The 23914-nt window shown below is 49.7% G+C and overlaps 2 protein-coding genes across 2 annotated transcripts in view; one reads left to right on the forward strand and one right to left on the reverse strand.

Moving 5' to 3' along the window:
- LDAH (lipid droplet associated hydrolase) overlaps positions 1-6514 on the forward strand; it is a 112554-nt gene extending 106040 nt beyond the window's left edge. The window contains exon 7 of the mRNA XM_048297718.1: positions 3356-6514. Coding sequence (XP_048153675.1) covers positions 3356-3547 — 192 coding nt within the window. The 3' untranslated portion in view covers positions 3548-6514. The remainder of the gene's footprint in view (positions 1-3355) is intronic.
- Positions 6515-9973: 3459 nt separating this feature from the next.
- GDF7 (growth differentiation factor 7) lies at positions 9974-21979 on the reverse strand. The gene is made up of 2 exons (XM_048297717.1): positions 21798-21979; positions 9974-19317 (listed from the first exon to the last, which is right to left on the reverse strand). The coding sequence occupies exons 1-2, from the start codon at positions 21886-21888 to the stop codon at positions 18395-18397; spliced, it is 1014 nt and encodes a 337-aa protein (XP_048153674.1). The 5' UTR covers positions 21889-21979; the 3' UTR covers positions 9974-18394.
- Between the last annotated feature and the right edge of the window lie 1935 nt (positions 21980-23914).

Below are 23914 nucleotides of genomic sequence, written 5' to 3' on the forward strand. Positions count from 1 at the left end.
ATGGACTGAATGTCCATTGGTGACTGGAGCTTGTTAAGTGTGATCCTGAAGGGCATCTTTGCTTTAGTTTCAGTTGGAAGAGCTCCATGTGGTCCAAAGTATGGTAACCAAAGTATGTGAACCAAAGTATGTCAAATATGGACAAAAACACACCATAGATTCAAAATAAATCATTAATTTCTGTGCTGGATGCCTCCAATGTGACACCAGCAGAAAGGTGTCCCATGTTCCTCTGGCCAGAAGCTGACAGTGCTGCTTCTTTCAATTATGCCATGACCTTAAGGAACAGAGGCCTGAAGCTGCAAATCTAGAGGTGTTGACACTGTTGGCAGTACACGTAGGTGCTACATGTGAAATACCTGGGGTTTGGTTGACCTCCTCAAAGCCCAGCAGACTGTACACACAAGTTCTGCTAAAACCAGTTGATGTTGCATTACCAAACATTTCACAGTTGGGGAGGAATGACCTCAATTCAGACACTTTTTGTGTAAGCATTCAGCACTGATCTTTCATTAAAACATCCCTTTTCCTTTTTCTTCTTTCACTAACCAAAAGACCTGTGTAACGAAGGAGACAGCAGGATGCAGAACTCCTACCTCACCTGTGGCAGAAGGGGTAAAATGCCTATTGAAATATGAGTAAATAAGTTCATGGTAAAGGCACCTAAACTTTAAAGAGAATGGTGTCTTGGTGAAGTCATCAATATTTTTCATATGTGGTCACAGTTCTCACGTTTCTGAATATCTCATTTAAGACCTTGAAATGTATAATACAGATAGATAAACAGTGTTTCAGAACACCTGCAAGTGTGGTCCAGGAGTGCTTTGAGTATAGACAATACTGTGTAATGCTGCACATGCTGGAAAACCAGCTTGAGATATTTCACTCTACACTGTGTGCTTTCAAATTAATAAATGTAGTTTGACATTAATTTCTGTGCTTCCCACCTGCAAAATGGAGATAAAACTGGCCACTAAGGTGTTGCAAAACTAAATTAATAAACGTGAGCATGCAAATCCTGTAGTGGTGCATGCCAGAGGAATGCAGAGCATAAAGAAAATAAATCCTGTGTGTAAACTGTGAAGTATGTAGTAAATAAATCCTCAGACCGCACACAGAATTTAAAACGAGAAATACTATCAAATAGCAGCTCATCAGCTGAATGTCATCCTGTCAGTGGATTGAGAGAGTCAAGGATCCTTTGGATCATGCAGTGAAAGATTAAACTGTAATGCAAATATACCAGGGGCCAGCTAAGAATGCACATAAATCGTCTGTTTAGGCATTTTCAAATCTGTGAGTTCTCAAGTTTACAACCGTACCTGGAGAACAGCCCATTTCACAGTCCATGCAGACTAAGCCAAGTATTTTATCCACCTTTGTAAGTGTAAATGGCTTTTCATCTTTTTCTAAATGATCATGTGATGAGACTCTAAGACTTGCCTTTCAAAAAATCCAACCATTTCAAGGACTACTCCATTAAACTGGAGTCGCTCCATTGCTTTTTTCCCCCCCTCAGTTTCATAATCTTTATTTCTGTATCTGTTGGTAATGGAGCCCAGGGTTAAACATAATTTGGTTAGATGTTTCGCTTCCAAAAGGCCTGAATGCATCTGGACATTTTACATTGGCTTTTCTGAAGAACTTTTGCTAGTATGACATCTTGTGATTGATGAATTGAAGGCAAGATCAAAAGAAATTTTCTGCTGGAGCAAACAACACACCTTGTTTTCAGCAAGTAGTGAGTGACAAAGGAAACCAATAATGTCTGTTAACATGGGATGGTTTATATTCTATGTTTTGCACATAAATAGAAGTATAGCTGGGGTTGGTGTCTGTGCAACTGAGATACTGTATTTTGGGTACAGCCAATAGTCAATAATGTACAAGATGTGGCAAATTTCAGCAAGAGAAAAGTGAGTTAGACAAAACCTTGTAATAGTTTGTGAAATGCAGTCTGGGCTCTTAGCCCACCTCTACCCCAGTGGGTCCATTTATTTATATTCCACATGGCTACAAAAATGATGGAATTGAAGATATTTTTGATGAAAGGAAAACTTCTTGTCCCCTAATTTATGTTAGCATTGCTCAGTTATTCACTGAAGTACAGAAATGAAATATGAAACAAATGCGAATAATGGAATTGGGCCAAGCTGTGTGTGTGATGTGTTGAGCAATCAGCATCATTCTGGTACCTGCATTCAAACATTTTAGTATGAAGAGTGCTCATCATTAATCTTGTTCTTGTTCAGTCTGAAATCCATAGGTTTCTCCCAGACAAGTCCTTTCCCCTCATATACTTAACAGAAATTGAAAAGCATAGCTATAGCATGCAAAGTCAAGATGCAAATGGGGAGAAATGATGACTTGGGGAAACGTGACCTTCACTGTTTCTAACAGAGAGAAAAGACACTTCCCTGAATATGATATTTGCCTAGAATTTAGGACTTTTGTGTTTAGGTGGGCTCTACGGCAGGTAGCACCTGCTTCATGTATGTCATCAGCCAAGGTTATATTGGGCAAGATCAAATCAAAATGGACTTCTGCAGAATTTTAGTTCCATGTTACAACCTAGAAGAAAGTTCATTGATCTCTGGGAGGTGCCTGCGCTCCACACAGGCAGAACTTCACAAGGATAAGGTAGAGAGTTGGGGCTGTTCAGCCTGGAGAAGGAAAGGCTCCAGGGAGACTTTACAGCACCTTCCAGTACCTAAAGGGGGCCTGTAAGAAAAATGGGACAAAATTTTTAACAAGGCCTGTTGCAATAGGACAAGGGGCAATGGTTTTAAACTGAAAGAGGATCAATTCAGACTATAAGGAGGAAGTGTTTTTACAATGAGGGTGATGAGACGCTGGCACAGGTTGCCCAGCGAGGTGGTGGATGTCCCATCCCTGAAAACATTTAAGGTCAGGTTGGATGGGGCTTTGAGCAACCTGATACAGGTGAAGATGTCCCTGGTCACTGCTTTTTTTAAATAGCTGGAAAGCTAACACAAAAAACTTGTAACGGTTATGGAAAACAGCTGGACTGCTTAGGGGTAGGCTCCATGGACAACTTGATTATTTGAGCCATAGTAAGAAATTTCTTAAGTCAGCCAGGCTTTCATCAGCAGATCTCTGTTTTCAGAGTTAAGCCTGTATTGTGTTCCACAGTTTTGCAGTTGAGGAAACTGAGTCACAGAGCATTTAATTGTCTTCATCATACCTGCAGACCTGGAAACAACCAAGAAGTACCAATCTGCTCTTCCTCACAGTATATGTCAGCACCTGATGGATTGCTTATTTCCAAATGATTATATTGGTTACTCCCTCAGTAACTTTCCACACTGATTATTTGATATGCTTTGCTTTCTAGCTGATTTTTTACTATGGAACTGGAGACAGCTGGTGTCCACAGCACTACTACGATGAGATCAAAATGGATTTTCCAGACGGGGACATTCGGCTCTGTGAGAAAGGGCTCCGCCACGCCTTCGTGCTCGATGCCAGCAAGGAGATGGCTGCCATGATCACAGACTGGCTGCAGGACGATCTGACCAAATTATAAACACTAATTCAGTGATTAACAAGAAAATGATGTAATTATTTTGTGAACGTGTAATTATTTTGTGAGAGAGTCTGTCTTATTTTTTTTCTGTTTACTATAGATTATGGCTTGTTTTCTATTGAGATGTTTTGGCGAAAGTTAAAGAGAGACTGGCTGGTCCAAAGTATAGTTTTATTGACTCAGTGCTTATGTAGTTTCATCCTGAGTCTTCAGGACTCTGTAAGACTTGGCAAAGGGTGGAATATTTATTGTCTGCTGGTGCTGTAGACAATGCTGATACAACTGTACCTGAGCTACTACCACCTTACTCACTGCTGGAGAAGTGTCGGGATGAGGGTGGATCCTGGCCATGGATCCTGGAATGCTGTGAAAGGCCTGGCCCTCTCCTTGTGTCTCACCCATCTGTGTAAGCCAGGTGCATGGCAGCCAGAACAGCCCAAGGCCCTGGACAACCCTGATGTTGTCTCCTCTGGATCAGAGAGGGTTGGTCAGGCTGAGTTCAGGATGAGTTCAGGATGAGTTTTGGGGAGATGTGTAGATCAGGTGTACAGTTTCTCCAAGTCTCACCAGGGGTTTGGGGCACTGCCAGGACTCCATAGGGTATTAGAAATGCTGTAAGGTATCTGTGGCTGCTCAGCAAGGGAATACATAAGGATCTCTTGCCTGGAACATGGCCAAGTGTTTCATTTTTCAGTTGACTGTAGAGAAGGGAAAGTACACTGGTCAAAAATGCCAGTATTTAAAGGTTAAAATGGATTGCAGAATCCGTGTATAACAACTAGGTGGCCTAGCTCTCCTAATGAAGTCCATGAGAACAGTGCTTGCTCAGCAACTTTAAAGAATTAAACCACTTTTGATGCATGTCTAAATTTCAGTTCTTTGCTCTAAGGACTGAAGTATGAAATTTTCTGCCAAGCCACAAATTAGATAAGTTCACCATCAGAAAACATCTGTTACTGTGCCACGCCTGCACCCATGACATGGCATGAACGTTACTATTGAGAGCCAGACCCTTGCATGGTGCTGACAAGTTCACTGTTCCTCACATTTGGTGAACCCTCTCCTTTACAGATGGAAAAAAATAGAAAAAAGCATCCTACCAGTTGTGATAACAAAAGAAGTTACAGAGAATAGCTAGAAATGAAAATATTGCAAGTAAGGGGAACAAAGCCAAGTGTAATCAGGAAAAGCTTTCTAGCCATGAACCTGTGAAATAGTCTCCCTGTGGAGTTCAGAGAGACATTTATAAATAAGCAAAACACTACAGAGTATAGTCAGGCGAGGTCCTGCCCTTGCAAACAAATGAATTTAGATGATGCATTGACTATCTAACTTACATGATTTATTACCAGTTTTGATACGGGTGAGAATGGTATTGGAGAATGTTCTCTGTGATGCAGGAAGATCAGTTAATTGCTTCATTTTCTTACACTATTATACACACCCCTTCCACTGCTCTCTAACCCCCCCCTTGAACCTTTCACTAACATTTAGAGCAACTTGTAATAGAGTTCAGTTCCTGGAAATTTTGGACTAGTTTTCAAACCTGTAGACTGATAGTGGATTTAAGTGACCTTCTTTGTATCAGAAACTGGTTCAGCTTTTGAGACTAGCCAGTGGATTTTCCAATTACACTGCCATGTAATGAAATGGTACTGATGAGTGGGGCAGGAATGTTGGGAGCACAGTTTCAGCAGCGTGGGGAGGAACCAGACACGTTCAAAGTGAGGGCTGCCCATGCAACTGATTCTGCTCGTTGGAGAGTCACAGGACTTTCCTTCTTTCTACAGGTCCATTTTCAGTCACGATCAAAACAATCCTTGAGCTCACTTTAGAAGTCCATAGCTGTGTGTGTCTGTGTGTGCTTGAATAGCCCCCAGATGCTGGCATCATCCCAGCTGGGTGGCCTTGTGGCAGATGCTCCCTGCGTCCATAGGCTGAGGTGCTCCCTGGGGCAGAGACAGGGAGGACGTGCACATACATGGAGATACATTAGTGTACACATACCTGTACATGTGCACCTGTTTGTGTGTCAGCAGCATAAAAACTGCAGTTCACTTGGTTGTTTTGGTTTGCACATTGATCTGGTTGAACAAAACATTTGTTCTTCAAAGTATGTGGAATCAGGGAATCAGCAAAGACTCAGTTTGTGGGAGTTCAGCTGTTGTAGTGGATCTCCTGAGACCTGAAGAAGTCTTGTATTAACCAAAGATGAAAAGCAATTATTACAGCCTGGAAACTGAAGCACCTATGACAAGCAGTTGTTTACAGTGCATTATTCGTATACTTTGTATGAGAAATTAATTTAGCAATACTTGTACTTGACTTGTGTATGCCTTTTATACAAATGTTAATCCATTATACTAAATCCTAACTGCATTAAGACCTAAACTGAGATTAGGTCTGGTCAGTGATGACCAGATCTACTGCAGAAGAATGCCTTACAATTTTCTTAAAAATAATTTTCTCTAGAATTACCAAAACCATATTGATTCAATTGCTACCTTCCTCCTAGAAGCTGTTACTGTAAGGCTAAGATCTGAAAATTTGCTACTCTATTCATTGCTAAAACACACGGGCCTAGTTTCCACAGCTGTATTTCCTGAGAGGAGCAGATCCCACACAGTGAGAATCCAGCTCCTCAGAAGCCCATGGTGTTCATTGTCACCCCAGGCAAAGAGCGTCAGAAGTGCTTGTGGTCCAAATGTGCCAATTTACCATGAAAACACAGTGTGGTCTTGCCTATTTTAGACTATTTAAGAATTCTTGGAAAACCTATCACAAATATATTGACTGTATGCTGTAGCACCTACTCACTGTCATTCACATCTGTGCTTGATTCTCACCACACGAGTAACCCTGCTAGTGCAGTGACTTTGACTCATGTGCAAGTGTTTTGCTAGATCGATACCTTTTATTAAAAGTACACAACTCCAGTAACAAAAATAAATTTATGGTAAAATGTAACTTGATTCTTTGTTTTGGTAACTTGTTTAGTCCTAGTTCACCTCCTTTATTACTTCATGCATACAAAATTTACAAAAATACTTGCCAAACCCCAAATTTCACATGCAATGCAGACATCTGCCAAGTGCACAGAAAATCCGTGGGTGGTAGGCACCTGACTCGCTTAAGCATTTTTATCCAGAGCCCCTCCAGAATAATCAATCAGTTTCCCCTTGCTGCCTCCAGCTCCGTGTTTGCTGCTCTGAATGAGCTATGGAGTGTGTGGATCAGTGAGGTTTGTCCCTTCAGGAAGCTGGATGAGTGCTTGCCCAGTGTTTATGGTGAAGAATTTGGAGTTGGACTCCAAGCTAAACACCAGATTCTTGACTCACGGAGACAGATTGCATACATGAGCCACGGCAGATAATCTCTTCTCTGCAGCTGAGGTCATTTATGTATTTATTTTACAAAAAATGGGTTTATACATCTATCCACTCCCCATCCCTTTCTTTGGTCTAGCTAATTGCCAGCAAAGACTTTAAACAAGATGTTCAGTGTTATCATTTTAAAGTCACTCAAACTATTACTGGGTTTGGATAAACTCACTAGACCCAAGAGACTTGTTTTACTCTGTGTCACAGGTCATGCTCAGACTCCCAACTACAATAAGTTTCTGAGGCTCTTCACTTGCAGGCAAATGTTCTTTCCTGGCACATTTACAAAATAGGAATCCAGAGAGTGTCTGTGAGTGACCAGGAACTATTAAAACAGTATATATTTCTGGAACAGCTGATGGGGGTTGAGCACAAGCAGCAGATCCAGCAGTAACAGCACAAGCAGCTGCCAGGAGCAATCGCTGCTCTCAGTAGCATCACGCAGAAGTTATGGAACAGGCTAACATTCATTCTCAGATGGGACAAGGCAGGGAGGGATTTAATTAAAAAGTCTTTCAGAGTGCTTGAGCTGATAGTCAACAGCCTCGGTTTTGCCTGTTGCAGGAATGTGCTTGCAGGAAAATAGTTGTGTTGCAGAAAGTAGTTTGCAGCAGCTAATAAAATACAGGGTGTTCTTTAAAACATCTGCCTGACTGTACCTGACTGCAGGGTTTGCCAGTCAGACACTCAAAGATCTTCTGCCCTCCTGTTTGAAGCAATTCACACTGAAGAAGGAAGTGGGGAGTGCCTCCCACTCTCCCCCTTTGTGAACATCTTCAGCAAAGCCCCCAGACTCTGAAATACTATGTTTCGTACACTGAGAGGAATCCATGAAGATGAGATGACTTGGAATTAGGAAAGACAGGCTTTTGCAATGTCAAGACTCATCTACTCCTCTTTCCTAACAGGCACCCCTAAAATTTGATAAGGATTCAGCTGTTCCAATCTATCCTTGTAGGATACAGGAATACCATTTACAGAATATAAATGTTTTAAAGTGCTAACATCATGCTCTCATCATGCAGGGAGTACTGCAGCTCACTGGTGTTCATGGGAAAGTGGAAAGGGAGGAAAAGTGAAGACAACCCTTCCCCTTCACCTCAAAGCTACGCTGCTTTAAAAAGGCCGGGAGGTGTTCTTAGCAAAAAAAGAAGGCGGACTTGTGGAGGACTGGGAGCCCTTGGCACAGGAGCCCTCTGCTCTCCCTTGGAGAAGAGCAGCCTGAGGGCGAGATGATCTTCCCCAGAAATAAGCAACCTTCCTCTGGGTCATGGTGAGAAAGTGAACCACCCCCAGCATGCCTTGTTTCTGTGTGGTAATACCCAGCACCCAGCTGGCTGATTGGTTTCTACCCCACCCCCTGCCTACCCCATATAACCTCTGCCCCCTAGCCCTGATGCAGGGAGTTTTGTCCCTGGCCTGCTTTTCACAGGGGCTGCTGGACAATAAAGGGGACCTCTGTGGAATTGCCAAACGAGGCTCCTGTCTCTCTGTCCCCGAGTTCACCTTGGGTGATTTCACAAAGAGCTGAATCACAAGAGCTGGAATCACTTGTAGCTGAGAAATCGCTACACTTGCTGAAATCACTTGTTGCCCAGGGAAGTCTGCCACCGCCCCTGGAAGAGCTGTTCCTTGCAGGACACTCTTTCTAGGAAGGTCGTGGCACACCGGGTTGCCCTTCCTCCGGCTCCCTTTGGAAGTAACAGGAAAGAACTTGTATTTTCACCCACAAAATAATCCCACAGGATTTTAAGCATCCAGAGTGATCCAGTCCCAGTTCAGACTATGTCCTCTTTTACTAATGCTCTGCATTTTCTTCCATTGTATTCATGCGTGACCTTGGACATCTCCTCTGTCCTTGCTGTGCCTTTGACTTCTCCTCAGTTATAAACTGACTAGCATATGTTGTCAATCACATGAGTAGTCTGAAGTGCTGTGGAATAAAAACCCGTGTCCGCTGAACATAAACCCCACCACTCCTATTGGTTTCAGTGAAGACATGGTGGGATGCCTGTGAATAACCATTTGCTCTCACCCTTCAATGTCCTGTTGAAAATACTTTGTTAAGATGGCACATTCCTGTAAAGCTGCTCACAGAGTGGGCCAGGGGGCAAGGGGGCAAATGCCATCCTGCCTCCCTCCCCAGAGAACGTTTACCAAGAGATCCCCTTAGCCAGTGTGACCATAAAATGGGCATGTGGGGATGCAGGACACTGACCAAAAAGTGGGTCCTGCTTGGTCTGTCGCTTCATGTGCCACTGGGAATAGAAATGACCATGCCTTACTCCAACTGAGCCATGTGTTTCCATGTGTGCTTAAGAGGAAGGGACAGCCTAGAAAATACAAGGATTTTAATAATTAATTTCTAAGTCCTTCAGGGAAACCTCTCTTTTCAGTTCTCCACGTTTCTTCTGAGTCTTGAAAGCTGAATTTGCTCTGCTATGTCTAAACCACATACCTGATTGCCTTGAGGACTTCCTCCATGCCTCCAAATGTGCCTTACTTCACACCTGCATGTTCACAGTACTGTGTGCTTAGGGAGATAGCAGAGAGAATCATAATCCTTATTACCTTCACTCTGCCTTCAAGGCACGTGGGTGATGTCCATTGCAGGAGCACATGCTAAAGCACCTCACTCTCCATCTCCAGTCTGTCCTTGGACACTTCCAGGGATGGGGCACCCACAGCTTCTCTGGGCAACCTGTGCCAGAGCCTCACCACCCTGACAGGAAAGTATTTCCTCTTAATATCCAATCTAGATCTCTCCTCTTTTAGTTTAAAACCGTTCCCCCTTGTTCTATCACTATCTGCCTGTGTAAAAAGTCACTCTTCCTCTTTTTCATAAGCCCCCCTTTAAGCACTGAAGGCCATACTGAGGTCTCCATGGAGCCTTCTGTTGTCCAGGCTGATGGAGTCAACGGAGAGAATCCTGTTTGGCTGGCTGGAGCTGGGTAGCTACTCATCACAGCAGGTGAACACTAGTCAGAAACACAGGGAAGAAAAAGTATGTGCATTTTGATGATAAATCCATCACAAACACTCACTGTTGTGTGAATTTATTTATTGGAAAATACCTGTGGCTGCCCTGGAAGGCAGTTTAAAATGAATGGGTATTTCATTTTTGGTTTAACACCTTAGGTAGCCCAGGGAATAAAGGTGGTTTACAAAGGCTGCTCTGACATCTGGTTTCAGGACACAGGCACAAGTCATCAAAAGAAAATCTTGCAGAGGTCTATTTATCAATAAAATATTTAATAAACTTATCTGTACAAAATATTAAAAAGGTTATTGAAGAGTATACAAGAATATTTATTTAACAAATATATACTGCTATATAATATATTCAAGAAAATATAGATTGCTGTTTACAGTTCATTTACAATCCCATATGTACAATCTATTTAAACTTTAGATACATACAAACAATGCATTTACACCATCACGTACAGAGCTATCTTCTTTAGAGATATTTCACACACCCAGACCTGAAAAAGCTGAACAAATACATGGATAGTTCAGAGGCACACACAGGGATATGAGTATTGCTTCAAAAATTGTAGCTACTACAGATACAGTTATTGGAAACGTTCTCATTTTCTGACATTTTCCTTTCTAATCAAAGAAAAGAACATATAAATAAAACCATGACTGACCAGCAGAGCGGCTCATTTTGTCAAGGGAACTCCGGGAAGTGTTGAGGCTCCGGAAACAGCGCGCAGTGATGGGATACGAAGGGACTGAGCAAACCGGATCAACATTGCTCCCTGCTTCATCCGAGACAGGGAGCACCAGGAGCAGAGCGGGTCTGTGCTGCACAGACAGGTGTCCATTTCCTTTGAGCAGCATCTCCACCAGCTTTTCCAGTGGGAACTGCAGAGCAAGACAGGACTCGTGACTCCAGGTGGGCACAGCCCGAGTCCTCCGGCTGTGAGAGCTCCATTTGCAAAGGCACTGCACAAATGTGGCTTCAGCCGAAGCGTGTGGGAGCTCTGGACATTGAGCACCTCAGGAACTCAGACCCTTCTTTAAAAGGTTAATCACTCACAGCAGGTGGGATGAGTGTAAGCAGGATGATCACCCCCTCCCTGGGCAAAGAGAGGATGAGCTGCTCCTACAAAATGCCCCATCCCCAGCTGATCACTTCCTACACACCCACTTAACTCTGGCACCTTCAAGGACCAAAGCCTGGCCCCTCTCTGTGTGACCATCCCTTTTCCTGGGCCCTCCATGTGTGACCGTCCCTTCTCCTGGCCTGTGGGTGCTATTTCACACTGCTGCTGCTGGCTGAGCTCCTGTGAGCCCCTTGGTCCTCAGCAGTTCCTGACACACAGCTCCCTGGGACGACCAGCTTGGGAGCAAAGCAGCCCTAAATTTTGCCTCCTGTTTATTCCCTACTGTTCTCCTTCCCTGTCTTCACCAAGGCAGGATGGAGGATATAAATGAAACACCACAGAGAAGGCTACCATCTCCCCAAAAATTGGGACCAAGGCAAATGCCACAGCTCCCAGGGAGGCCAGGCTTGGCCCAGCCTCTGGGTCTCATTCCTCCAATGACGGACACCAGGGTGGCACCAGCACAGGTTGACACTGTGGCAAAGAGAAGGGGAGGGGATACCCAAACACCCCCACCTTCCATCAGAAACACTCCCACCTTCCATCAGAGAATCACTTGAGTGTGTGACCCATCGTGAGCAGGTCCCCTCCTCCCACCAGCTTCAATCCTGCCAGACCTGTCCCCTCAACGTCCCCTGCCCAAAGGCAGAGACTGCACCACGTCCTCCTGCTGCTGAGGCTCAGCCATCCCTTCCTCACCCTCCTTCCCCCACCAAACACCACAGCCAAGTCTCCACACTCCCCGTCCTGAAAATCCAAAGCATGAGCACAAGTATCAAAGCAGAAAAATGAGCTCTCAAAATGTTCAACTGAACAATTAAGTGGTGATGACAGAAAAATGGAGAGTAAAACCTGCTGAAAAACCATTGAAAACGTGTGGAGTTCTGGTTTCATCCATGGAATGGATGGGAATGGATCAAGCTTTGGTTTAAGATTTTTCAGTAGCAGCTCTGTGAAAATGCTGCACAGCCCAAGCTTCCTACCCTAGCCCATCCATTCAGCAAGAGTCAAACGCACTGCATCCGTCAGCCTGCCAGTGCTCCTTCCCACCACCACATACATCAGGCTCCTCTCCAACATGGAAAATCCAGGGGTTGTTTGGGTACTGCTGCCAGTAAAAGGGAAAAGCAGCCATAGGGTTATTTGTGTCTCAAGGTGCAAAGATGCAAAACATCCTTTAAGATGTAGGGTGGGCTCCTTGGTCAGTGGGTTACACCAGCATGAATTCCAAATTTTTGTCATTTTCTGAAGGCCCAGATCACTGGCTGATAAGACATAAGTGATTTCCAGAGACATCTTTGCACTTCTATGTACCTCACAACATGTTGTACTGGGAACAAAGAGCTTTAAAGGACTGAATGCAGCTGGTTTTACCTTGGAAGACATAACCCAGCTATGACAAAATGGAAGGTGTCACACACACCAGCCTGGTGGAACATCTCACTCTTTTACCAGCCATTAATTGGTAGACAGGAAAGACAGAAAAACTCTGCCCCTACCACACAAAATCACAGGCTCCTGTGACACACCCAACCCACAGAACGGGTACTCCCCAACTCCTTTCCTCATTGTGTTTTCATGGAGGACACTCCCACAGTGGGGACACCACTACACTCTGCTCCTGCCACCCAGCATCTCCATTCTGGCCCCACCATAAGTGATCCCTGATGCCAAGGGAGCTTCTCTGAGGCCAGTGGAACACACATGATCTGCTGGTCATGAGGACTTAAGAAAAGAATCACACTGCTCTCAAAAACCTTGCTTTTTCCCACACAGGTTTTCCCATCCACTCACCTCCACAGAGCATGATGGGAAGAGAGAAAAACTCACACCACAACTCCAGCTGCACCCAGGACAGGGGACACAGCAAGTGATTTGATGGAACTGCCCAGCCAGGGTCCAAGTGATAGCCCTTTGTTCTGATCATCTTTCAAACACAGTGGCTCACAGCCCCGTTTCAGGTGACAGCCTCTGTGCAGTACCCAGGCTCTTGTTGCCCCATGGAGTTTTTTTCTCCCTGGCACAAGGCCCTGCTGCCCCAGCACAGACAAAAGAGAAGGCACTTGGATTTCACAACTCGCTCCATGCTCAGCAGGAAACCGTGACATTTCCCACCACTTTTCATCCAACACAAGTACGAGCTGGGCTGGTATTTATGATGTATCTGCCACATTAAATGAGTCCTGTGGGTTTTGATGTAACTGTAAATGCTGCTATTGATACAATCATGACAAGAAGCTCACCACAAAACTCCTGTTCAGCCACGGCATCCCATCAGCATCCAAGATGCTCTGCTCCGTTTGCCCAGCTGAAGCCCCTGGAACCTGCATTCCCAGAGGGTCCTAAGTGATGCCCCAGCCTCCCTTGTCTCTTCCCTGCCAACAGCAGGGTGAGTGTATGTATCTGCTGTTCCCTGGGGGCCAGCACAGGTGACTGTCCCTAAATCCCTCTTTCAGGTGTGTGGGATAAGGGCTTAAAACTGTAAAAGGAGCTGCTTGCTTTGCAAGGGGAGTGTGAGGGATAAATCACTGCAGTGCTGCCCGGCGAGAGCTGCACAGCCAAGCACTGAGTTGAAACCCACAGGGTGCAAACACACACAGGAGTCACTGGCCCTCAAACCTGAGCAGAAGGCTCAAGGCTTGGGGTTTGCTTTTAATCAGAATTGGTGCCTTTGCAGCCTTTTCCTTATGGATATGCCAACCATCAGTCAACAGGCAAAGAGGATGTGGCTCCATCTGCCAGTGCTAATCAGAAGTGAGGCCACTGGGAGCAATGCAGCTGTGCCAGGATGAAGCTACATCAGCCCTTTTCCACGTGAACCCTTCTCTCTACCAGAGAGATTTCCCTCCTATCACTGGATTTGAAGTATGATGTAAAAAAAGAAAAAAAAGGGGGGAGGGGGCCACACATGGTTAGACAAGCCCCCTATTTTAAGAGAATTAAAAAGCAATTATTGCTTAAAAAAAAAAAAAATCTGTGATTCTTGGGAAATATTTCTAGGCCAGAAGCACCCCTGGACACCAGGGTTAAACAAGGCATAAAGTCATTTTGCTTCTGACTGTTCCTGAAGGTACTGGCTCGGGTGCCAGCTCAAGGAGCCCCCAGACAAGGCACACACACCAGTCCCTGTCACAACTGGGCAGGCTTCCCCAAATCCCAGCCCCAGTGCTTCCAAGTCAAATGGGATCATTTTGCAAGTTTCCCTACTCCTGAGCAATTACATTCCCATGTCAGAGAGGAGGGAGCCAGTTAAGCAGGGATACATAGTTCATTTAAAATGCTTAATATTTCTAGTTTCACTGTAATTATATCCTGCAGATAAAAATGGTGCTTAAGGTCAAACAAATCCTCCAGGAGAATATGCACTGCATGGAAACTGTTTGGGTTTTTTTTTAACTGGAAAGGTTGTATAAATACTGCAGATTGAGAACCTATAATTATCCATTAAAATCACTCTGAGTCTGCTGAATTAATATTTGTCCATGTTCAGCCTCTAGTCTCTTATTTATAAAGTTTACATGTGCCCAAAAATCAGCTCAGGCAAGAGGCAACTGATCAGAAATACATTTTTTCTGTACCCTTCCTTTGGCATTAGAGGGTGATGCTCTGCGGAGGAGCAGCTCCAGGGATGGGGGCTGGGCTGGGCTACCACCATCCTGCAGCCAGTGCCCCACCAACCCTTCTGCAAAGGCAGGACTCACTGCTCCATGCCCTCTACAGACACATCCCTGTGTTGTCCCCGAGCAGTGCAGGGCTGCAACAACTCAGCTGAAGGAAGCTCCCTGCCCCAGAAAGGCTTTCACACCCACCACTTCCACATAGAATCATGTAATCATTAAGGCTGGAAAAGATCGAGTCCTGGCATCAACCCTGCACCACCACCATGTTCACCGTTAAACTATCTCCTCAAGGGCCATATCCACACGGTTTTTGAACACTTCCAGGGATGGTGACTCCACCGCTTCCCTGGGCACAGCTTTACAACTCTTTCTGTGACTTTTCTTCCCCCGATATTTAATCTAAACCTCTACACATTTGCAGCAGCTCTGATGGTTGTTGCCTAAGTCTAATCCCACTGTTTGGGTGCAATCTCCAAATCTGCCTGGGGATGGAGAGGCAGCCCTTGCAGTTGTCATGCAGGGATTCATAAAGGGGGCGGTGGTGGCCTTTGCTCTGGAAATACTCCTCTGGGAGCAATGAGCAATGTGACAGCCAAGCCCTGCAGCTGAATCACTCGCCCAGGGGGAGCAGCACAGTTACTCACCAAAGCCCCAGCTCCACTCTCCTCCAGCCTTGCCCTGCTCATACACATCCCTCTGGAGCAGCCCCAGGCAGGGAGCTGCCTCCCCTGACTCCTTAGAGGAGCAGAAAGAGGCTTCCACTCCATCCTTTGCCCTCCTGTTGTCCTCCAGAGGTTGTTTTCCCAGGAAAGGAACAGGTGGCACCTGGCACAGGCCCCAGCACCGCTGGGCTCCCCTCAGGGGGATGAAATTTGCTCCCCCACCAAACACCCCTGTTCAGGTTCCCTGCAGCCAGGTGAGCCAGGTCTGGCTCCCACATGGGTGAAACCACGGACAGCATCGCTGCCAGCAGCAGCCTCTGCATCTCCCCAAATCCTCCCCTCTCGTTATTATAATGATCCAGGCTACCGAACTGCAGAAACTGAGCCACTGCTTTTGTCCCCAGGACCAGCAAAGCCATCGCGAGGTTCAGGATATGAACCCCAGCAATGGGCACTGCCCCAGAACCGGGGTGAAGCATTGCAAGACCCAACCTGTCACCCTGCTCTCCATCAACCACCTCCGGACCTGAGGAGGGTGACATCTGTCTGTTCCCTGCAACTGTGGCTGAACAAAAACCACAAGAACTGGGAGTCACACACACTGGAGTCATGTCCCCTTGGACACAGTCCCACAGGAGCAGATCTCAGGATACCTTTTTGGTGGAGGCTCACAAGAGCCACCAGCCAGCAGGGGCTGCCAGGAGCTATATATATCTTGCCTGGATTTGAACTGCCCATGAACCTTCACCACAAATATTTGGAGGAAGGGGAGGGGGTAAAAGAAACAAAAACATTTTAAAAAATTGTCTCAGCAGTGAGAAAAACTATCAAACAACCAAAGGCAATTGAAAAATTAGGTACTTCCAAAGCTTGATAACTTTATAACTGATGTGGAATCCGGCAGCTTGAGCACTGCTGTGCCAACCTCCTTCCTCAACCAGCTGTGCTAAAGCCAAGGGGCAGAGGAAATCCACAAATCCTCATGCTGACTCCTCCTCACCCACTCAGGAACCTTGGCCTCCCCAAATGCTGACAGGGAGAAAACCCATGGCATGGACCTCAACCTTCCTCTCCCCTCTCAACCTCCATCTCTGAGCATCTCCCTGGGGACAGGTACATCATTAGCATATATTTACATTTGTGCTGAGGCTGGGAGATAGGTTTTCCTTTTGGATACATGGATGTAAAGCCAGAGGAACTCTGCAGGTGTCAAGGGGGTACATGAGACTTAAGGGCAACACACTCACTCCTCTGAGCTGCCACCAGCCACAGCCTGAGGAAGCAGAGCAGGCTCTGTGGGCGAGGATGGAGGGAGGTTGGGAGTGTTATCTCAGTGGATCTGTCCCTGTCATCAACGGGCACGGTTTACTTCCCACAGATGCACTTGGGGGGAAGGTGCTGTTGGAGCTCACCAAGGCTTTTCTGACCATTGAAATCATTTGGATCTCAGTAGAGCTCTTCGAGGTGATGCCCTCTCTGCCCTGGCCAGGCTCAGCCCTCCCAGCAGAACACCCCTGCCATGGAGGATAACTGGATTAATGTAGGAAAAATCCCATGTTTTCCAGCAGGGATTTATCTCCTCCAAAAGCAAACTACCATCACCAATAAGCACTGATTTTACACACCAACACCCTGCCCACAAGAAAAAAACAAACCATCAAACACAAAATCTGTGCAAATACATCTCTGGTCTAAGCCAACCCACCCATGAAGCCAAAGTTTGGTACCAAAAGCCACTGAGGTGCAGCAGAAATGCTTCCCAGCATCCAAAGCACACCCTGGCATGGATGAAGGGCTTCTCTGGTTTAAAGGTGTAATTTATACTCAGCTCCTGAGTTAGTAAAACCCTGCAGCCCTTTCAGCACATGTCAAAGCACCCTGCTTCATGTAGCAGGCCCTGAGGGTAGCACTCGGCCCTCTGCATGGGAAAGGTCTGTTCCTGGAGGATCCAGCTCCCTTAATGGAGCAGGGAGCAGCCAGCACTCCAGGGAGGGATGCAGTTCCCTGGGAAATCGATGCCAAAGGAAGATAGGGTGGAGCCTAGTGCTTTTATAGAGATTATTTGGAAAGAGAAGAACCCGAGCAAAATGGCTCTTCCCTAGGGAACTCGGGACCTTTGTTTCTCTCCAGACATGCTCAGGATGGCTGTGTGACTTGTGGGCCTGATGCCGGGTTCCCAGTATGTCTTGGAAATGGAGTTTTGTGCAGGAAAGGGAGGGGACCCACCAACTGGTACCTCCTGAAGGACATAGACAACAGGGCCAGTGCCACGTGGAGTGGAGGCATCTCCAGCTAACCCCTCCCGGGGCCACTCCCATCTTTTTGAGACCACAAGCTCTGCTTCAGACCTGACTCTTTTAGCATCCAGTTCTCCTTCTTTCCTGTCTCTGCCAGCAGGCTCACAAACCTCTCCCCACTGCAAACAGGCCTGGACCAAATGATTACAGCCCACTCCAGCCACGAGTTCTCCACTCGCTGCCTTCCCCCAGGGATCCCTTATTTTTCCACCAGGAAACTCAGGGCAGAGATTTGAAGGCAGCCAGGAAAACTCCTTTAACTCAAAGGAAAGAGCATTCCTACCTCACCTCCATCCCACCGCCACAGCCAGAGGGCGATGCTGACCTGATCCCTCTGCCGCAGACACCACTCAACCTCCCCAGGTCGTCACTCCCAATGAGAAAATTTTGGCTATACATTTTCCAAAACCTTTGGGAAAGATGTTGTCAGCGCCACTTTGGCAAACCGAGTGTATCAGGCAAAACTCAGAGGCTGAGGAGACATTCCCTTGGGGCTCTGCCAGGCTGTGTGTCCCCCCTTTCCGGGGGGAAACAGGCAAGGCACAGAGATAGTGGCAGCCTCACAGTCTCAGAGGGGCCCACTCTTGGGGTCATGGCCAGGGTGGCCCAAGGAAGACAAGGAACACCTGCTCTGAGCTCGGCTTTTGGAAAGGCACACACCAAAATGTGTATGTGTGTATATATATATTTTATATATATATATTTATATTTCTATATATAAAATGGGCAGGGCTGCTGAGCAAGGCCAGGAGGGGTAGGGAGAGCTGCAGAAATTGCTACCTGCAGCCACATGTCTCCACAACCATGTCCTCGTACTGTTTGTAAACCACATTGTTCCCGGAGTCTATATAGAGGATGCTGATGGGGCTGAGCTTGGAGGGCACGCAGCAGCTCGGAGGGGTGGACTCCGGGTCCATGGAGTTCATCAGGGTCTGGATAATGGCGTGGTTGGTGGGCTCCAGGTGGGAGCGCAGGGGGAAGTCGCAGACCCCCTCGCAGTGATACGCCTCGTAATCCAGGGGGGCAATTATCCAGTCGTCCCAGCCCAGCTCCTTGAAGTTCACGTGCAGGGGCTTCCTGCTGCAGCGGGTCTTCGCCTTCTTCCCATGGCCTCTGCCCCCAGACCGGGCGGCAATGGTGGTCCTCCTCTTCCTCCTCTTGGCATACACCTCCTGGCTGGGATCAGGGGGCTCCAGGAAGGGGGGGCTGCCCAGGGCCTTGATCTTATCCCGGATCTCCTTGAAGAGGTTCTCCTTCCTCTGGGTGCGGGAGAAGGCCACGAGCAGGGCTCGCTCGTGGGGCTGTGGCCGGGGTTTGCCGAAGCCCAGCTGCCGGGGGGGCAGGAGCTGCCCCGACTGATCCAAGACAATCCTCAGCAGGAAGCACAGCAGTTTTCCCGAGAGCGATCTCTGCCTCTGATCTCGCAAGGCCTCCCAGACATCAAACACCTCCCATCTGGAGGAGCCCGTGTCCAAAATGTCTGCAGCCCTGGAGTCCAGCAGCCGGGGCTCCTCGCCATCCTGGCTTGGGCAGGTGGCAAGGAGGAGGTGGTGGAAGGTGCCTTCGGGGGACAGGGCCAAGCTCCGGTTTTCAGGGAGGGAGCGCAGAATCCGCAGCTCTGCGCCCGTCACCTCCTCTGCCTCAGGCAGGCTGGAGATGTCAAAGAGGTATCGCTGCTCAAAGGCAGATGGGGAGGCATCTGGAAGAGATAACACAGAAGAAAAAGAAAGGAAAAAAAATTAAAATATCAGCAAGCCAAAGCAAAGCTCTCATTATGGTGAAGTGCAAGGGATGCAGAGCTAATGGGAGAGATCTCACTGTGCAGCACAGCTCCCTGAGCATCCCAGCGGGACACAGTCTTCGTGTCCTGCATCCATGAGCATCACTCTGGCTGGGAGCACCAAAAACAAATGAGGAGGAGAAGGTACAGAGGGAGGGAGGAATCAATTCAAACAAGTGGCTTCTCATCAGCACTCTTTCCCCACATCCTGAGGAGGCTTCTCTGCCTCCTCCCAGGTATTCCAGTGACCCCAGATGCACTGCTATTCTGTTTTGGCACAGAAGCCACACCTGAACCTGTGCAGCACATTACCATCCCCAATCAGCAGGTTGTCACTGATCTTCTCTGCCCCAAGTGTCACACACATACATATGCTGTTAAAAATCCCATTTCCCCCTTGCAGATAGGCACAGGCACACAGGTCTGATAGAGGTACCCCCAGAGGATGAAAGTGAGCCCCGCCTCAGTTTGTCACTATTTTTGGTGGATCTGAAGACCTGACACATGTGCAGTTTCTGACACTGAATAAATATAGTCAATGTGAATTAAAAAAAAAAAAAAACACTGAAGGTGGTGGAGCTGGGAAGAAGAGATGAATTCAGTTCTGGGAGGGTCGTTTTTTGTTTTCTCCCTCGTTAACGAGAAACCTGGCCTGGGGCTGCTGCAAACATCTCTGCTGTGCCCGGAGCACCCCGACTCGCTGACGGCAGAGCCCTACTCGACACCCCCGCCCGGCACCCTCCCACCCCCCGCGGCAGCGCCGCTGGGTGCAGCCTGCACCGCCCGCCGGGGGGGAAACTGTTTTCTCCCCGTCATTTGCTGCTGCTGCTGCTATTATTATCATTAATAGTAGTATAATTATTCATTATAGCTATTATAATTTCTATTTGAAAAGCAGATCTAAAATTCCTGTGAGGAGCAGATAAGAGCAGATAAGGAGATCCCTTTGAAGAGTTCATCTGGTTTCGTTTTGTGCTGAAACTTCCCAGGACCTGTGCGCAGTTTTCGCCCAGCTCTCCCAAGCCGAGCACTGCCCACCCTCCCACCGGAGCATCCTCCCCCCGGTCCCGCCTCGCTCCCTCGACGTTTCCCCTTCAGCTTCCAGTAAACCCCCTCCCGCAAAGGCTGCCGGCAGGATACGGCCCCTTCTGGGTGTGGGAATGGGGTTTGGGGATGGCGCTTGGGGGACTCTCCCACCCCGGGGCAGCCGGCGACGAGGGGCGGCTGGTGCTGCTTTTGAGTTTGCGTTTTCATTTTATTCGATCGGGAATGTATTATTTTTTCCCCCAGCCGAGCGAACTCAGCCGGCAGGGAGCGAAGTACCTATACACACGTATTTGTTGGAAGTATACCGTTAGGTGCCTATATGCATTTGATTATCATTATTAGATCCGCAGATATGAAGAGGGCAAAAGAGGACGAAGAGGGAGAAGGGGACCGCAATGCCGAGCTCAGCCGGCGGCGTTAGCGGGAGCCGCTCCGGAGCGCCGCGGCCGCCGGCGGCCGAGCACCCCCGGGGCACCGCGGCTGCGCTCCCTCCCCGGCCCGGCCCATCGCGGTGCCCCGCGGAGTTTTTCGGGCTGCAAAGGCTCTGGCGGGACGGGGATGCCGTGCGGAGAAGCTGCTCTTAAACTGCGCCGCAGCCCCCGGCCCCGCATCAGGCGGCGGGAGGTCCCGAGAGCCGCCCGCACCGCCGCCCGCCCCGTCCTGGCTGGCTGCACCTCGCACCCCGTCCCGAACCGCACGCCCAGCACCAAGCGTCATCCTTGATTGATCCCGACTGCCTGTGCAACCCCATCATCACCCCCGACCCCCGCTCAGCACCACGCTCATGTCCGTCGGCAAGTAGTGCCAGGCACAAACCGTTTGCTGTCCCCATCGTCACCCTCCTAAACATATGCTCACGCACAACCCCACTCCCAGCCCTGTACTCGCCCGCACTCCCACGCTCATATTCGCGCACGGCTTCATTCCCGTTAAAAAACCGGGATGCGCAGCCCCTATCCCGTGAAGCTCCATCCACTGCAACCACCCCGTGCGGGAACCAACGCACAGCCCCATTCCCCAACCAACGCACAGTCCTATCCCAGGCACGGCCCCGTGCTCGGACCAACGTGTGAACATCCTCTCCGCGTGCCACCACGTCCCCAAACTCACGCTCAAAGTGATGCACAACCCCGTGTGTCCATCCCCACATCCACATAGGAGCACGATCCCCACATCCATGCACAATTCCATCCCCAAGCCCCATCCTCATCCCGAAGCCCATTCCCAAGCCCAAGCATCGACTTCTCTCCCGCCCGACGGCGGGGTCCCGGCGGGGCGGCCGGTCCGCGCTCCCCTGCCCGGCCGCGGGCGCTGCGCTGAGCGGCGCGGGGGGACGCGCTTCCCGCACTCACCGCTGCGCGCCCGCTCCGCGAAGCCCGTCACGGTGTCGGCGCGGCGGCCGGGGGCGCGGCGGGCGGCCAGGCGCTGGTACAGGGCCACCATGTAGTGATGCGGCACCACCGTGCCGTTGCGGAGAGCCCCGTCCCTCCGCGGCGGGGAGGAGAAGGGGGAGGCGGCGGCGGCGGAGGAGGAGGAGGCGGAGGAAGGCGCGGCTGCCGAGGGTCGCTGGGGAGCGGCCGCTGACGGGCCGCGCACGGCGGCGGCCTCCAGCCCGCGGCGGAGGCGGCAGGAGCCCAGCAGGCAGAGGCAGAGGGCGGCGGCGGCGGCGGGGAGGCGCATGGCGGCGGCCCGGGGCTCGGCGCGGAGCTGCTGCCGCCGCCGCTCCCCGCCCGCTTTTGAACATCGTCTTCGCCCGCCGCCGCCGCCGCCGCCGCCGCCGCCGCCGCCGCCGCGGCCGCCCGCGCCCGGGGGCGCCCCCTGCCGGCCGCTCGCCCCACCCCGCCCGAGCGCCGCCCGCGCCCCGTGCCCGCCCCGGCAGGTGAGAGACCCCCGGATGCCCCCCGGAGCCCGCTCCGCCTGTCCCGGCAGGTGACAGACCCCCCCCCAGATACCCCTCGGGCTCCGCCTCGCCCGCCCCGGCAGGTGACAGACCCCCGGGCCCCCCCTCGGACCCCGCCCCGGCTCTCCCGGCAAGAGAGAGAACCTTCCAGGCTCCGGCCCCCCCACCGTGTGGGGACAACCCACACCCCTCATTTGGCGGGGAGAGCTGCGTCCCACAGCCCCGTGCCACGGCGTCACCCCAGCCTAACTGTGGGGTGGGACGGAGTTGTGTCCGACTTTGGAAGGCTGCCCCAGTTCGGGATGGCGAGAAGTTGGGGGGGCACCGCCACCTCTGTGTGCAGGGGTCGTTTTTCGGAGCGGGGAGCCCCCCACCGATGACTGGACCGAGAAACTTCACCCCTTATTGGAGGGTGTCACCCACCACCCCGTAGTGGGGCGGGGGTCCCGGTCCCACACTGGAGATGAGGCAGCCCCGGCTCTATTTCGAATGGAGGAACCACGTTTCGGGCAGACCGCTTTCCCCCGACACTGGCCCGCGGGGGTGATGCTGCCGGCGGGGCCGGGGCCGGGAGCGGCCGGGGGAGCCGGAGCGACCCGCTGTGGGGCGGCCCCGGGGCCCCGGGCTCTCCTGCACCGCTCCGAGATGCCCCGGGCTGCCCCGAGCCTCCATCGGCCCCGGTAATTCCGCCTCGGAAGTCCGACACCGGAGCAAAACAAAGCCCCGGCCGGGCTGCGGGCTGATGTTTTCCCTCGCACGGAGGGTTTCCTTGGTAAAATTCAGATGTTTCCTTGGGTGTCGATTAAAATAACAAAGTGGGGTATTTACTAGGATGTTATTTCAAGTCTCTTAAGTCCCTGGTTATGTCTGTTGCGATTTCTCCGCAAATACAAAAACAAGCGCTGCGATGATTTATTTGAAGGAATGTAGGTGTTTCGCCAAAACAAACACGGATTTTTTTTCCTTCTCCCCCCCGAAACAATTGCTTCTCACGAGCATTTGTCACTGCAGCCTCTTGGATTTCTTTCTGCTGTAATTTTACAGGTGTTTTGTCACAGTATCGCGAGCGGGTTTCTAATGCCAACCAGCGGCTTTGCTCGGTATGTACACACACACTGTGCGGAGACACAGACGCTGCTCCCAGGACACCATCCCAAGAAATCCCTGTCCCATGCAGTGCTGGATGGCCAGGCCTGAAGCCATTTGCACACCTTGCACAGCACTTGCAGAGTTAGCACAGCCTTTGCACAGGGCTTGCACAGCCTGTACATGGAGTGTACATGGCTTGCATGGCATTTGCACACCCAACGTGTTCACACAGGGCCTTGCACACACCAGCCCCCCAGCAGTCAGTGACCCCCGGGAGCCCTAACCCAGCTGGGGCAGGAGGCAGAGGAAGGGCCAGCAAGAGGAAGGCTTCACTAACTGTTATTCTTTTGTCAGTCCCTTATTCAATACCACCTGATGCTCTTCAGAGAGTAAAGGTCATTTTTAAAAACTGTCTGACAAGGCTTTCCAGCCCCTGAGGCCTCACTCCCCCCTGGCCAGGGTGCTGAGACTCCACTCGGG

The sequence above is a fragment of the Corvus hawaiiensis genome, chromosome 3, assembly GCF_020740725.1.
Source record: "Corvus hawaiiensis isolate bCorHaw1 chromosome 3, bCorHaw1.pri.cur, whole genome shotgun sequence".
NCBI classification, from domain to species: Eukaryota; Metazoa; Chordata; class Aves; order Passeriformes; family Corvidae; genus Corvus; species Corvus hawaiiensis.